Here is a 16,220-nt window from a genome sequence, read left to right on the forward strand (position 1 = left end):
TAACACACTGCTGCTGACCACTCTAGGACTCAGAAGCTTTTGAAATAACACCACAGCTGCTGTCCTCACAGACTCAGCTCCTCTTGAAATAACACCACTGCTGACTATAAAACTGTCTTGAAATACCACCACCACTGACCACACAGACTCAGCACCACTTAAAATAACACCACTGCTCACCACACCAACCCACCTCTTCTTAAACCTTCAGGACACAAGCCAAGAGTCACACAGGGAGCTTGTCACCTGGTTAAACTTTGAGGAGGATGAAGAGAAAGAGCACCAGTGTGAAATAAATGTTTTAATGTTGCTATTGATTGTTTAGGCTGATGGTTCCTTCCCGCTGGTGTGGTGGGTAAGGGGGACAATGATGCACACCTTGAGTCGGCTGTGATGGGTGACAGGCGACCGGGGAGGATGAGATAGATGACTGCACAATGAATAAGTCATGAGGCGATATAACTTAACTAGTGTTTGCCAGAGGAGGAGCTGAAACCCAGGATGGTGTTTTGTGTGTGTGTGTGTGCATGTGTGTGTGTGTGTAAAAGGGCTTGTATGTATCTGTATTTCTGAGTGTGCATGTGTATCTGTGCTGAGTCTACCTATGTGTGTGTGTGTGTGTGTGTGTGTGTGTAGGGAAGCTCTGGCTATAGTAGTGGAGTATTTAAATTTAAGCTAAAGAAATCTATGTACAACTTCATCCCTACCCCTTTGGTGTGTGTGTGTGTGTGTGTGTGTGTGTGTGTGTGTGTGTGTGTGTGTGTGTAATATCACCCCCAACACTTCTGAACAGAGAGCACAACCCTCGACAATGGTAATAAAATAGCTAAATATGTCTCCTACTTTGATATTTTTAGTTGTACACCTCCTCCTCTTTATTCTATTCTCCATTACCTATTTTCTTCAGTTGCATAATTCTGTTTCTCCTTCTCTTTCTACTCCTTTCACTTTTTATTGCCCTTTTCTCACTCTTGGACTTAATGAATTTGACTATCCATTTTTTATTTATTTTTTGTCTCTCTGTAATGTGTGTGTGTGTGTGTGTGTGTGTGTGTGTGTGTGTGTGTGTGTGTGTGTGTGTGTGTGTGTGTGTGTGTGTGTGTGTGTGTGTGTGTGTGTGAGTGAGTGATTTAGTGAAAACATGACTAAGAACAAAACACCTAATATTAAAAAAAATTAACAACCCAGGAAAGACCATACTTTGTTAAACATGAGCACACATAATAATAATAATAATAATAATAATAATAATAATAATAATAATAATAATAATAACAATAATAATCTCAATGATACTACAATAAAATACCTAACATAAACAAAAGGCTAATACACAATATATGAAGATGACAAACAGGAAAAATAATGACAATGATAATAAAAAACAAGTCATTCTAATACGTACTGAACACAGCAAGGAAAAAAAATATATATATATATCACCTTCTATACAGCTCACAAATCTTTCCTAACCCCCCCTCCTCCTCCTGCTACTAAACCCAACCCCCTCAGAGCTATTCCCTCTCCCTTACATAATAGATATACATACACACCCGCCCTCAAAAAAATAAAAGGGAAATATATAACAGTACTCTATCTCAACTCAGGAACATTGGCTGCTTTGAAAATTGTAAGACAGCGGAGGAGGAGAAAATTAATGAGACACAAATGTTACGAACTTCAAACTTGAGTAACTAAATAAAAGGCTCTCTCCTGACTGGCAGACTTGTGATGGACTTGAGAGAGAGAGAGAGAGAGAGAGAGAGAGAGAGAGAGAGAGAGAGAGAGAGAGAGAGAGAGAGAGAGAGAGAGAGAGAGAGAGAGAGAGAGAGAGAGAGAGAGAGAGAGAGAGAGAGAGAGAGAGAGAGAGAGAGAGAGAGAGAGAGAGAGAGAGTGTGTGACAATAGATCAGTGCTTTTTGTTCTCTATTTTTGGTTTTGTTCGTTATAACTGCCCTCTTCTTTATCCTTATTTTACTGCCTGATTCCTCCTCCTCCTCCTCCTCTTCCTCTTCTTCTTAAGCTGTTTCTTTGTCCTCTTCTTCTTCTTCTTCTTGTTCCTCTTCCTCCTCCTCCCCTTCTCTTTATCAAGGCTTACTGAGGTACTTATGGGACAGCAAGAATAGCAAGAGAAATAGAGAGAAAGATAGAGCAACACACATACATACTAACACACACACACACACACACGTACACACAGACACACTCATAGTAGCATAGAGAAAACCTACATAGTTAACTGTTGTTATTATTATTATCAAAGCAGAAATGGTCAAAGAAAATAAAAATATATATATTGTATAGTATTTGTATATGTCAGTCTATCTAACGGCACTAGCGAGAGTTATCAAAAATATCAACAAAGGTACACACACACACGAACAGACACGCACATACGCTATGGTATATAATATATATATAATATGTACACAACACTCATACACACATACATTCATACACTGGTGCGGGAAACCTATCCACCACTACACACACACACACACACACATCTACACCCACACATATAGACACACGCACACAACGTATTTATCACAAAAAAGTGCCAATAGCATAACAAGTGGTGACTAAGAGGAATGCAAACAGACAGACAGACAGACAGACAGACAGACAGACAAGCAAAAGTTATGTATGACTGAAATAACCAGCATCTATCTGTGTGTGTGTATGTGTGTGTGTGTGTGTGTGTGTGTGTGTGTGTGTGTGTGTGTGTGTGTGTGTGTGTGTGTGTGTGTGTGTGTGTGTACATGTGTGTGAGTAATGCCTCAGGTCTGTGCCATTCAGACACTAAACTAAAGAAAACAACAAGAGAATGAACACATAAATAAACCTCAAAAACTCACTAACATCATTACTTGTCAATGTCTCTGTGTTTCAAACGTGCAAAACAAAAAAATAAAGCTAACACTGTACTTGGAAATTCCCCCTCGAACCCTAAAGTACCAAGTGTCGTTTAGGGCGGCAGGGCGATGGTGGTGCTGGTGGTGGAGACGGCAACGAGAGGCATCCCCGAGAGAGGCTTGCGAGCGAGGTTTAGTACGACGGAATCAAGGAGGAATAAGCCACCAAACTCACGGCAAGGGAGGCAGACGTGTGCTGGGAGGGTGCGTGCATGGCCGGAAAGGTGCATCGGAAACTTGCAAACACAATCATCTAATCACGCATTCAGACGGTAACTCAACGATAAAAATAACAGTAGAAGTCATAGAAGTGGTAGTAGCAGCAGCATTATCTACTAAAATAAAGGCACTTGTTTGCTTGCTGTCTTTGGGAGCAAGGGTGGGATGGAGGGGGGGCAACAAAACATCAAGATAAAGATGTGGTGTTAGATGGCATTCAAGTCTGTATGTTTGGGCTCTGGACATGATATTCAGGATCACTGAGAGGGCTGCAGGTTTAATCAGGGGCAAGGAAATCTGGTTCTGGGGCATCTGAGGCCCTGCAAATTGGGTTTTAGTGCTCTGTGACACAGGAATGAGGTTCTGTTTGTGTCTGGAGCTTTGCAGATGTGTGTCGGGTGAAGGGATGAGGTTCTGTGTCTGTGGAGCTCTGCAGATGTGAATAGGTATTGGTGTTGGTTCAGGGTATGTACTGGAGCTTGCTAGGATGGTCTGGGGTGGAGGAAAGATGCTATGGATGTGTAGAGCTTTGCAGATGTGTGTGGATGTAGGTGTTGGTGTTTAAAATCTATCAGCCTCAGAGAAACTATAAACATGCCACCTTCTGATAAAGGATGACACTGTGGACAAATACTTCATTACTGTGCTATAGAGGTGGTGTGTCAGGAGGCGGCAGGGATGAGTAATATGACAAATTGCCTTTTGACAGAGGGTGACATCAAGGAGAAACATGTGATCTATTGCAGCTACTGTGGTGGTGTGTTGGGGAAGGGAGGGGGGGTAGAAAAAACATGACCAATCCTTTCGTTTTGACTGAAAATGACACTGGGGAAATTATGTAGTCTCTTGAGGCTCTAACTACTGTGACTTGGAGGTGGTGGTGTGTTGGGAGGATGTATGGATAGCAGAAGAGCACCTTGAGTTCTCTCTCTCTCTCTTTCTCAGGCAGGAAAGCAGGAGTGAGGAAGTGTAATCCATAACAATACTAATGACATGGAACTTGTGGAGTAAACAATAATAAATAAAATGAATAAATAATCTACTCTAAAAATGTGACTTAGTGAAGTTAAAGTCTAGGAAGGATGTCAGGGTGCTACTGCTTGTATCTTTTGTAACCCCCTTATAACTGAGACGTACATCATCGTATACTGAGAGAAACTGTGAAGAGAAACAATGATAATAAACTGACTCAAGAATGCGAATTGAGTGATAATATATGCATGTGGGTGCCTTGTCTGGGCCACCCTCCTTCATGGGAAATGCTGGCCTGGTGCAGGCAGACAGATGCAGGGAGGGAGGGAGGGAGCGGTGCAGGGAATGAGATGAAGTGAGGGAAGAAATATAATCAATAATAATAACCAAAATAAATATATGACTTTAAAGTTTGGCTAGGAGAGAAAGTATGAAGAGAAATGGTAAATAATGACAAATACATATATAGAAATAATTAAAGATAAATAACTGATAATAATAACAATAATAATAATGATAAGTGTTAGTGCAGGCTGGCTAAGATAACAATGCAGTGGGGACACTGAACACTGAAGCACCTGATTTCGTATATCACAAAATAATTAATCAACACAAAGTGGAGTTGCATATCCTGTTTTATCTCTCCTTTTTTCCCTCTCACATTCATCATCTTCAAAAATGTTACTCTCAAAGAAATGGCATCATGTTTTCCTATTTATTTTCTCCTCTTCAACCCTCTTCAGTTCGTTACTCTTTTAAGAATCTCGTACGTAAAATTTACCTGAGTTTTCTACTACGTGTTATTCGCTCCTAATTCGTTTCTCCTTTTCTCCTTTCGTAAATTTGTTGCACTTTTACAAATCTCTCTTCTATGTGTCATTTACTCCTTGTTCATCCATCCTTGTTTTAAAGTTTTCTGAATTTGCTACAGTAAAAAATCTCCAGAAACATGAGGTCTATTCTACATAATGTTATTCACTTCCTTATTCATCTATCCTCTTCTAAATTTTGCTGTACTCAAGTCACATGCATAAAGAAACGACTTCTCTTCTACATAACCCTAACTCATGCACTTTTTTTTTCCAAACTTTCCCTAATTTGTGGTTAAAAAAATTACATACAGGAAAAAAAAAAAGATACAGAACCATTTCACTAGCATCTGACACATGGTTACTTCAAGACAAACCACAAGGGGACATTTCTTTCATCTACAGCTACTTCTAAATATTTTACGGGCAATATGTTGGAAAATCTATTCCTTTGACAGCTTTCCCTTGCATACAGGCCTTTTGTTAATGTTTTATACGGTGCCTCTAGTGCTGTCACCTGCTGCCTGTTGCTGTGAAAGGGTTGTTTTCCTTTTCATTATTAAGTCTTGTGCCATTTTTTTTTTTTTCACGTAAATTTGTGGATCATGTCTGCAAATGAAAATACGTGTTCTTTTCCACAAGAACAGCACACAAGTACACTACGTTAGCATACAAGTCTATGAGTTTCCCTATTCATTATTAAGACCTGTACCCTTTTTTCCCACGTAAATCTGTAGCCTCAAATTATGTATGCAAATAAAAATAGGTGTTCTTTCCCACAAGCACAGCACACAAGTACACTACGTTAGCATACAAGTATACAAGTTTCCCTGTTCATTCTTAAGTCTTGTACCCTTTTTTTCCCACATAAATCTGTAGTCCAGTTACGTACGCAAATAAAAATACATGTTCTTTCCCACATGTACAGCACACAGGTACACTACATTAGCATACAGGTATATGAGTTTCCCTATTCATTATTAACTCTTGTACCCTTTTCTTCCCCTCATAAATCTGTAGCCTCAAATTACGTATGCAAATAAAAATACACGATTTCTACACGCACTACAGCTCTCAGACTCAACAGTGGTGTCTCTCTTAGTCACTCGGAATAAATGTTAACGTGTTCTGCTTTCACGTACGCCAATGACCGGCAAATGATCGCAGTAAGGAAATAATGGTAATGGTAATAATGACGGCAATGACTGGAATATGGTGATGGTAACGAGTGGCCAGATCAGAAAGGCTTTTGTATTCTTAAGAGAGAGAAGAAAAATAAAAATAGATAAATAAATACTGTGAAATTAGAGTCTTTCATTTGTATTCTTCTGTATTCTTGCAAAAATACTAAAAAAAAAATGATTAAATAAATCGAGATTACGTAAATTATTTTCTTCCCAGCCCATGTACACCATTAGAGAAACAACAAACACACACGCACACACACACTAAAGAGAGCCTTACATGTACGCGTTCACACAAGTTAAGCACCACTGTATGCTCTCCTCCTTCCATGTGCACTTGCTTGTACACACACATACACACACATACACACACAAACACATATTACAGGACCTGTACGTATATTTTGATTATCATATCTTGACTTTTTATTGTCATGTGTGTGTCTGTGTGTGTGCGTGCATGTGTGTGTGTGTAGATATGCACAAACTTTCTAAAGCACTAGTTGCAAGGCTGACATGTCCCTGTCTGTGTGTGTGTGTGTGTGTGTGTGTGTGTGTGTGTGTGTGTGTGTGTGTGTGTGTGTGTGTGTGTGTGTGTGTGTGTATCCTTCACTCACATACACCTAAACCTATGTACACCAGCAGTACCACCACATAGCACCCCTGCCAAACACACACACATGCACACACACAAGAGACTTGTATGTGACAACTCCCTGCTACACACACACACACACACACACACACACACACACACACACACACACACACACACATAAACGCACATCTTCCCATGCCTTCCCAAACCTCGAATGTGTGTGAGTGAGCAAGTGTCAATCTCATGTGTAGAACAGAAGAGGATTTAGCCGCCTTTCAATTCCTGTTTGTATTGGTGTTACGTGATTGACGTCTGCTGGTACCACTCACTCAGCATACTTATCTCCTATTAGTGAATCAGATTAACATTATTATTAGCTCTAAGGTACAATGGAACTTTCGGACAGACAGACAGACAGACGGACAGATGGACAGACAGGCAGGTAGGCAGACAGACCAGAAAGAAATAAAATGCTTGTCTTTTGTGTGAATTACAAGAGAGCGAGAGAGATAGAGAGAGAGAGAAATGAGAGCAAAGGGATACTGAGCAATGAAGACAAGGAGGAGGAGGAGGAGGAGGAGGAGGAGGAGGAGGAGGAGGAGGAGGAGGAGGAGGAGGAGGAGGAGGAGGAGGCTGTCCCTAGAAGATGACCACTCAGAGAAAGGGATTGTAAGATGACCCACTGGAAGGCATCTGAGGGGCAGCAGCCTGGAACAAGAGAGAGCAATGTTGGGTCACATCAGGTCACCACAAAAACTTCACATGTCCTTCATAAAACCATGAAAATAAGGGAAGCTCCATAAAACTGTCAGATTTACATGACTTTTCTATTGTGGTGTTTTAAATCAATCAGTCAATCATTTAATCTCTCCCTCTCTCTCTCTCTCTTTCTCTCCTTGCTTGTACTGTGTTATCATGCTTACTCAAAGGGATGGGAACATGTAGAGGCCTTTCATCTCTTGTACTTTCTCATATTCAAGTTGGTCTGACAAATCATCATCATCATCTTTGGCAGTTTCCCCAGTGAGTGAAGGATTGGTGCCACAGAAGCCTTTCATCTCCTGTACTTTCTGTCATATTCCAACTGGTTTGACAGATCATCATCATCTTTGGCCGTTTCCCCAGAGTGAGTGAGGGGCTGGCACCATGTATGAGTCTCCTCCAGGTGTCTGTGTCCTTTGCAGCTTCCTCTGTGCCTCTCATTCTTTGCTAATCATCTTTTTCTTCTTTTCCTTTGGCTGTTTCCCCACAGTGAGGGGTTGGTGCCATGTACAAGTCTCCTCCAGTTGTTTGTGTCCCTTGCATCTTCTTCTGTGCCTCTCATTCTTTGCATTTCTAACACAGTTGCATCCCTCCAATTCACTCTCTGTCTTCCCCTTGACCATCTCTCCTCAAATGGCCTAGTGAACATTTGTATTAACCTTTTAACTGCCACTGGATACACCTTTCCCTAATCACCAATCATCACCAATCACTCTGAGACACCTTGACTTGTTCCACAGCCACATCCAATCTTCAAACAAGGAAGAAATTGCAAAATGTATTCTTTTTCATCGCTAACTTTCTTGTAGGTCCTTGTAAAGACTTCATGCATTGCTTCTGATGCTGCTAACTGTTTGGTGTTGCAGTGACAGGATTAACACACAAACCATCCCTTCTCTCTCTCTCTCTCTCTCCCACTTACCATGAAGGGATTTTGAGTTCCATTGGCAGCAGTCCAGGCCATTTTTGAAGGCTGCTGTGGGTGGGAGAAGTTTGCCCAGCCTCCACCAGCCCCTGCACCCGCTCCCCGCCCCGTTCAGAGCTGCCCCGCCCCCAAACTGGTTGAAATTTGGGTCTGGGGCTGAAAAGAGAAAGGTTTGGTTAGATTAGTTTTGTTTTTTTTCTTTTCTTTTCTTTTTCTTTTTTTAAAGAAGATTTTTTTGTGTGCGATTTTTATTTATTTATGTTTTTCATGTTTTAGTTTGTGTGAAGGTTCTCTCTCTCTCTCTCTCTCTCTCTCTCTCTCTCTCTCTCTCTCTCTCTCTCTCTCTCTCTCTCTCTCTCTCTCTCTCTCTCTCTCTAACCCACAATTACTAATCCACAGGAGAAACATAAACCACATATTGTCAATGAAAACACACACACACACACACACACACACACACACACACACACACACACACACACACACACACACACACACACAGCAGAACCCACACATAACGAGGATTATTAAAAAGGAAGCCCTGGACACACAAAATGCAGCATGAGGGCTTCCACTTACCCCACATTCCATAGAGAGCTGCACCAGTGTGTGGAAGAAAAATTTTATTAGTTACTCTTGCCTTGAAAAATTAAATTACTTATGTGTTTCTCTCTCTCTCTCTTTCTCTGTGTCTTTTTCTTATAGGGCTCAATTAGCAATACATCAGTCAGTCAGTCAATTAACTCTCTCTCTCTCTCTCTCTCTCGGCAATTAACTATGTATTTATTTCCCTCATTTTCTTTCACATCCTTCTAATTAGCAATGTCAGTCAGTCAGTCAATCAACTCTCTCTCTCTCTCTCTCTCTCTCTCTCTTGGCAATTAATCACAAACTTCTCTGCTTCTTTTTCTCTCCCATCTTTATTTCAAGTACTACATTTCCTCTCCTTCATCTACACCCAGAATACCATCACACTCTTTCTCTCATCCATCCCTCTTCTAATCCACACCAGCCTACCATCCCCGTCCTGCCCTTCTCCTCATTCTTTCACCCATCACCCATCCCTCAACTTACTTCCAAATGGGTTCGGCTGCACCATAGTCCCAAAACCTTGCTGGGTGTGGGTGGGTCCAGGATTGGTCATCTGAGCCATCCCATTCACCCAAGCACCTCCACTGTTTACTCCTGAAGGGGAAAGAGAAGAGAGTCACAAGTAAGTGGAGGGTGAGTGAGGGTGAGTAGAGGGTGAGCAGGGATAGAAGTAGGAAGGGTAATGATAAATAAAGGGAATATAAGGAACTGCAGAGAAAATATTAGGGATAGAAAGAGATGAAATAAGGAAGAGAATTATGAAGAAGGAAGTAAAGGTAGAGGTAAAAAGGGTAAAAGAGAGGGTTGAGAGAAGAGGGAAGACAAGAAAAAAGAAAGAGAGGAAGGCAAGGAATAAGAAAGAAAAGAAAAAACACATAAATACAATAGAAAATCATTAAAACAAGAGAATGAAAAACAAGAAAGGAAAAAGAAAGAAAAGGAAAGAAACATTAATAAGGAGAAAAATATGAAAAAGAAAGAAATTTTGAGCATGTCACCAAATACAACATCAAACATAACACTAAAGAACATGATAGTGGTGGTGGTGGTGGTGGGAAGCAACACACCTGAGAAAGGGTTAGGCCCCGAGAAATTCTGCCAGGCTGACGGGCCAGTAGGTGGCGTCCCCATGACCGGGCCCCCACCATTCACCCCCCCTCCGAACACCCCAGTGGGAGGCGAGCCAAACACAGCCCCATTCATGGTGGAGCTCCCAAAGACACTGGTGGAGGAGGTGTTGCTGGGGACGGAGGTGGTGGAGGTGGGGGGGTGGTGGGGCCCTCCGCCATTGGAAACAGCCCAGCTCACACTGCCATCTGTGGGAAGGGAAGGGAAGGGTGTGTGTTGAGATGTGTTCATGTAAATATGTATATGAAGTTGTGTGTTGCCAGATATTACTGAGATGGTTGTATTCATTGATTTATTTATTTATTATTTTATTTGGTTTTGTTAATTCATTTATGATTATTTTCTTTATCTTTTTATGTAAGAGGAGCACTGCAAATATACAGTCACATGCTGTTGAATAGTACAAAATCTTTGTTTTATTCATATACTCATTTATTTTTTTGTGTAAGAGGGGCACTGGCCAAAGGCAACGAAAAGTGCAAAGAAAAAAGGCCCACAGAGTTTGATAACAGACCAGACCAGGAGCTGATTAAGGGAGCCTGGAGAGAGCCAGAAGATCGAGAGGAAGGCAGAGAGTGAGATGGAGGGATGGCATTGTGGTGAACTGCAAAGGATGGAAGGCACGGAGGAAGATGCAAGGGACACAAACAACTGGAGGAGATTCATACATGATATAACACTAAACTGGAGTATAAAAAAGGAAATTAGCATGTACTATTGAAAAACTCTAAGCTGGTATAACCTGAGTGATGAAAAATGCAAAACTCAACAAAGAATCATCATAAAATATTCGTAGACTCCATATAGAGATTTACAGACCATAAGAGATAGTATACATTAAAGAGTTTCCCAAATATTCTAGGTGTTATGTCACTAAGATCACACACACCACAAGGTCAGCTCAGGTCACGCTAGGATGCCAAGGTCACTCACTGGTGGTCTCGTTCTCCTTCTGCGTCTTGAACTCCTCGTCCAGATCCTTGAGAGCTGCGTACCGATCCAGCGAGGGGTTGCCGGGGGCGGGCGAGGCGTTGGCGGTGGTGTTGGGGGTGGAGGAGGAGGTGGTAGAGGTGTTGGGGGTGAGTGGAGTGAGGGGGTTACTGGAGAATGGGAGGTGGGGGCCTGGGGGGGTTGGCCGGCTGGAGTTGGCGGTGGGCCCTGCAAGAGTGGCATTAGTGGGTGTCATGCTGGCACTGACGCCGACCCCCTCGCCCCACCCCGGCACCCCCCGCGAGGTGTTAGTGGTGGGGAGGGGGTGGAGGGGTGCCGGGGGGTTAGTGAGGGGGGAGGCGCGGGTGGGGCAACTACTACTAAGGGTCCTACTGCTATTGTTACGACGGAAGAGGCTCTTAGCGATGGGCACGGGGGAGGAGGGAACGTGGGACAGCCCCTTGTCATGGCACTCGGCCTGGCTCTCGGCCTGACGCTCTGCCCGGCACTCCTCCGTCCCGGGTGCAAGGTCATCCAGCAGGTGCTCCTCGTCCTGGTCCTCCTCCAGGTCAGCACACTCCCCCAGGCTCTGGTAGGACCCGCCGCGCTGGAGGGAGCCGCGCCGCCCCATGGAGGAGAACAGGAGGGCCATGGTGCGTGGCGAGGCATACCCACTGCCCCTCAGCTCCTGGCTGTTCTGGCCCAGGCCAGGCAGGGAGCTGGTGCGCATCAGGGAACCCAGCGGGGTAGCACTCTGGCGGTGCAGGGGTGGTGCCGCCGCCACAGCCTTCCTGCTGGCTGATGGGGACGGGGCAGCCGAGACGGAGGAGCCAAGCAACGGGTCACACGCTGCAGGGGCTGGGGACTCTTCCCTGGCCTGGGGTGTGTTAGAGCTGGCAGGTACGGGGGTGTTTGGGGTGTGTGGTGTAGCGGGGGCGTCTGTGGCTGGCACACCACCACCACCACAACCAATGTTAGTGGGGAAGACAAACTGTGCGCTGACCCCGGAGGCAAAGATTGGGGTGGAGGGGGTGGAGGAGCGGCCGCGGGTGTTTGCCCCAGTGACGCAGGGCACGAAGGTCTCTGCCATGGGGATGAGAGGCGTGCCTGCGTTCACCTCGTCACCCTCCAGGTCGTCCCACGCCAGGTAGGGCGACGGGGAGCGCGTGGGGCGGTGGATAGGAATAGGGGAAGTGGGTGGGGAAGGAGAGGAAGAGTCAGCAGGAGAGAGGGAGTGCGGGGATGACCCAGCTTCAGTCTGGTCTTCTGAGGGAAAAAAATAAATCCAGCCACTTTGGGGCAAGAGGTGAGCTGGGGCACGATGAGGGGGCTGGCGGGGGCGGCGGGGGTGGGGGGCACCTCCACAGGGATACCATGAGAGAGAGAGAGAGAGAGAGAGAGAGAGAGAGAGAGAGAGAGAGAGAGAGAGAGAGAGAGAGAGAGAGAGAGAGAGAGAGAGAGAGAGAGAGAGAGAGAGAGAGAATAAAAAGCCAAGGAAATGGAGTAGAGGGAGGGAGGGGAGTTTGTAAAGCCAAGCTGCCTGTCTATGTACATACCAAGCTGAATTTAAGGAAGCCAACTTGCCTAGCTATGTTCTATATTCAGAAACACTGTGCTCTCTCACCACCACTATTTTCCAAGGCCACAGAGACAATTAGCCAGTTTCTCAAGAGTGCTTCCCCTGTTAATAATGTACAAAACTCATTAATCTGTCACTAGAACCATAAAAATACTTTTAAAAACCCATGTAACTTCAATTAGAGCCTTTTTAAGTAGTGGAGATACAGTGCAGAAGTGCTTTAGAATAAGGGTCTGTGTACTAAGTTGAGTCTGAGAAAGCCAAAAGCTGCCTAACTATCAGCAGTACCCGCAATCCAGTGACCCAGCAAATACCCTTAACACTAATGCAGAGGCTAATCTATAACATGTATCTATAACTCTGCAGAGGCGGCTGATGAGAGAAGCAATGGGGAGGCAGAAAGAAGAGGAGAAGAAAGGTATTCTGACTCTTCCTCCTCCCCCATACATTATTGAACCATTGACCAGGAAGCTGAGACATTTGCTTATAAGTGATAGGAGCAATGGGGAGGGAGAAAGGAGAGAAGACAGATATTTTGACTCTTCCTCCTCACTCTCCCATACATTACTGAACCATTGACCAAGAAGCTGAGAAATTTTATTATAAGTGATGGGAGCAATGGGGAGGCAGAAAGGAGAGGAGAAGATAGATATTTTGACCTCTTCCTCCTCACTCTCCCTTACATTACTGAACCACCATTAACCAAGAAGCTGAGACAGAAGGAATGGGGACGTGAGAGAAGAGGGAAGGTATTCTGACTCTTCTCCTCCTCACCCTCCCATACCAAACCACCACCATTACCCAGGAAGCTGAGAAAATTCACCCACAACTCCCCTCAAATAGCAAAAGAAGTGATGAATAAAAGAGATGAGTAAAGATTTCTATATATGTGAGATAAGAATGATGATTAAATATACAGATTAAATATACAGGTAAGAGTGATAGTTGAAATACAAATATGAGATACAAGTGAGGAGTTACGATATAAAAGCCAAGAAATATATGGAAAATGTACATAAAAGGCATTGAAAGTATATGTACAACCCACTCTCTCTCTCTCTCTCTCATAGTAAGAGTACGTACATGAAAGGCAGAGAAACGTGTATGTACAAGCCTCTTTCCTCTCACACACACACAAAAACCTTACCCGAGGGGATTAATTGACGAATGATATTAGCATTTTCAAAGTTCGCAAATGACGCTTGAGACACAGGTGGCAGCAGTGGGGCCGGAAGAGGGGGGCCTGCTTGGCCGTGGGGGAGGCAAAGGGGTCCCCGGGAGGCAGGGCGGACCCGGGTGGACTGGCTGAGATCCGAGAGAAGATCTAGCGAGGCGGAGGGACGGGGACCCCGGTAGTTTGGTGTTGTTGTTGTTGTTTGGTGGCGGTGGGCTGGTCATGCTGGATAGACTGCTGCCGCTGCTGCTCACTGACCCCGAGGGACTGCAGGGGAGAGGTTAGGTTAGGTTGGGGGTAAGGTTGGGATGAGGTCTGAGGAGTCAAAAGTGTGTGTGTGTATGTGTGTTATAAAAGTGCGTTCCAATCTGTTTTGTTGTGAAGATGACGACCAAGGAATGTGTAAACTATCTGTGTGTGTGTGTGTGTGTGTGTGTGTGTGTGTGTGTGTGTGTGGTGTGTGTGTGTGTGTGTGTGTGTGTGTGTGTGTGTGTGTGTGTGTGTGTGTGTGTGTGTGTGTGTGTGTGTGTTGACATTTCTCCATAACCACGCATCTTCTTATTTTACTACATTCCTCTAGTATACATTCAAATTTACACTTCATTCTATTTTATCAACATTGTGCTTTTTATATTATTTTTTTTCACCTTCTCCCTGACATCCTCCTCTCAAGACTCTAAACACGGTCACTCCAACCCTTACAACAACCTTACCCACACCTAATACTTACTCCCAATACTTACTGAGTCACCTAAATACAGTCACTTCAACTTATACAAGAAGCTTACATATATCTAACACTTGCTGGCTCACCTAAACACACTCACTCCAAGCCCTACACAAGCTAACCCACACCTAACACTTACTGACTCACCTAAACACAAGCTTACCCACACCTAACACTTACTGACTCACCTAAAACACAAGCTTACCCACACCTAACACTTACTGACTCACCTAAACACAAGCTAACCCACACCTAACACTTACTGACTCACCTAAACACAAGCTAACCCACACCTAACACTTACTGACTCACCTAAACACAAGCTAACCCACACCTAACACTTACTGAGTCACCTAAACACAAGCTAACCCACACCTAACACTTACTGACTCACCTAAACAGTCAACTCCAAGCCCTACACAAGCTAACCCGCACCTAACACTTACTGACTCACCTCACAGCATGTTTCCTCTATCTAATACTTACTCACACAGCTAAAGACAAGTCACATCACTCTTCCTTAACACTATTTAAGGGGTGAGTAATGCACAGGGGTGTAAATGCCAAAAGTAATGATTAAAAGTAATTGTAAGGTAACACATGTACGAACTACTTTACTTTTTTTGCTTTTACGTATCTTTTGGATGGTGGAAAATAATGTTGTGTGGATGTGTAGATATGAAGACTTGTGGGTTAAGAATAAGTGTGTGAGTGTGTGTGTGTGTGTGTGTGTGTGTGTGTGTGTGTGTGTGTGTGTGTGTGTGTGTGTGTGTGTGTGTGTGTGTAAACTACTTCACTTTTAATTTTACACAATTTTTGGCTCATACGAAAAGAAGATAAGAAGAAGAAGAAGAAGAAGAAGAAGAAGAAGAAGAAGAAGAAGAAGAAGGAAGAAGAAGAAGAAGAAGAGGAAGAAGTAGAAGACAAGGCTAAAAAAATTAAAAAAAAAGAAGAAAAAGGAGAACAAAACATCAACAACAACAACAACAACAACAACACATCAATACAAATACCACCAACAAAACAAAACAAAAAACAAAAAATACGCACTACTGTATTTTACGTTAACTTTGCTCAATGCGCAGCTTATAACAATACAGCCAATCCTTTTATAAATAACACCAATGGATACTGCAGCTGTTTATGTATATATGCACATGTGTGTGTGTGTGTGTGAAGGCAAATACAGGTGTACTAGCATGATTAATGTGGCGTTGGGAGGCAGAAGGGAGCAATTACTGTACGTGGGAAGCGCAGGTGGTGAGGCAGGTGGTGGTGGTGGTGGTGGTGGTGGTGGTGATGATGTGGTGGCGTGGTGGAGGCAGCTGGGAAAAACTTAGTAAGGGCAAGCTAGTTTTCCTTCTTTCTCTCTGTTGACATTCCTCACAACGTCAACAAGCTAAGTAAACTTAGTATCACGTGGCCTTCAGTGAGAGAGGGAAAAGTTTACAAGAGAGATAAAGAAAACAAACTATGATAAATTAAATATGAAGAGTAGAAGTAAAAAAACCAAGAATAAAGTACAAGGAAAATGCAGGAGAGATAGACAAACAAGCTGTAGTTGAAATATAAAGACAGGAAGTAAACAAACCAAGAATAAAGTATAAGGAAAGTATAGGAGAGAGAAAGACAACAAGCTATAAGCGAAATAAGAAGAGTAGCAGAATACACACCAATAAAGTATAAGATAAAGAAGGTGAGGAAGAGA

The 16,220-nt window shown here is 43.5% G+C and overlaps 1 protein-coding gene across 4 annotated transcripts; it reads right to left on the minus strand.

The window, feature by feature from the left end:
• Positions 1-286: 286 nt before the first annotated feature.
• Positions 287-13,759, minus strand: LOC135094831 (uncharacterized). Of its 4 annotated transcripts, XM_063995243.1 has the most exons (8): positions 13,271-13,759; positions 11,036-13,150; positions 10,617-10,706; positions 10,042-10,290; positions 9,458-9,568; positions 8,963-8,980; positions 8,381-8,539; positions 287-7,404 (listed from the first exon to the last, which is right to left on the minus strand). In XM_063995243.1, exons 2-8 carry the CDS (start codon positions 12,120-12,122, stop codon positions 7,187-7,189), a joined length of 1,932 nt encoding a protein of 643 aa, XP_063851313.1. In that variant the 5' UTR covers positions 12,123-13,150; positions 13,271-13,759; the 3' UTR covers positions 287-7,186. The 4 variants fall into 4 exon arrangements, with proteins under 4 accessions (XP_063851313.1, XP_063851315.1, XP_063851314.1 ...); XM_063995245.1 differs by lacking the exon at positions 10,617-10,706 and having other exon boundaries at positions 11,036-13,759; XM_063995244.1 differs by lacking the exon at positions 8,963-8,980 and having other exon boundaries at positions 11,036-13,759.
• Positions 13,760-16,220: the final 2,461 nt, after the last annotated feature.

Source organism: Scylla paramamosain, chromosome 47, assembly GCF_035594125.1.
Source record: "Scylla paramamosain isolate STU-SP2022 chromosome 47, ASM3559412v1, whole genome shotgun sequence".
Lineage (NCBI taxonomy): Eukaryota > Metazoa > Arthropoda > Malacostraca > Decapoda > Portunidae > Scylla > Scylla paramamosain.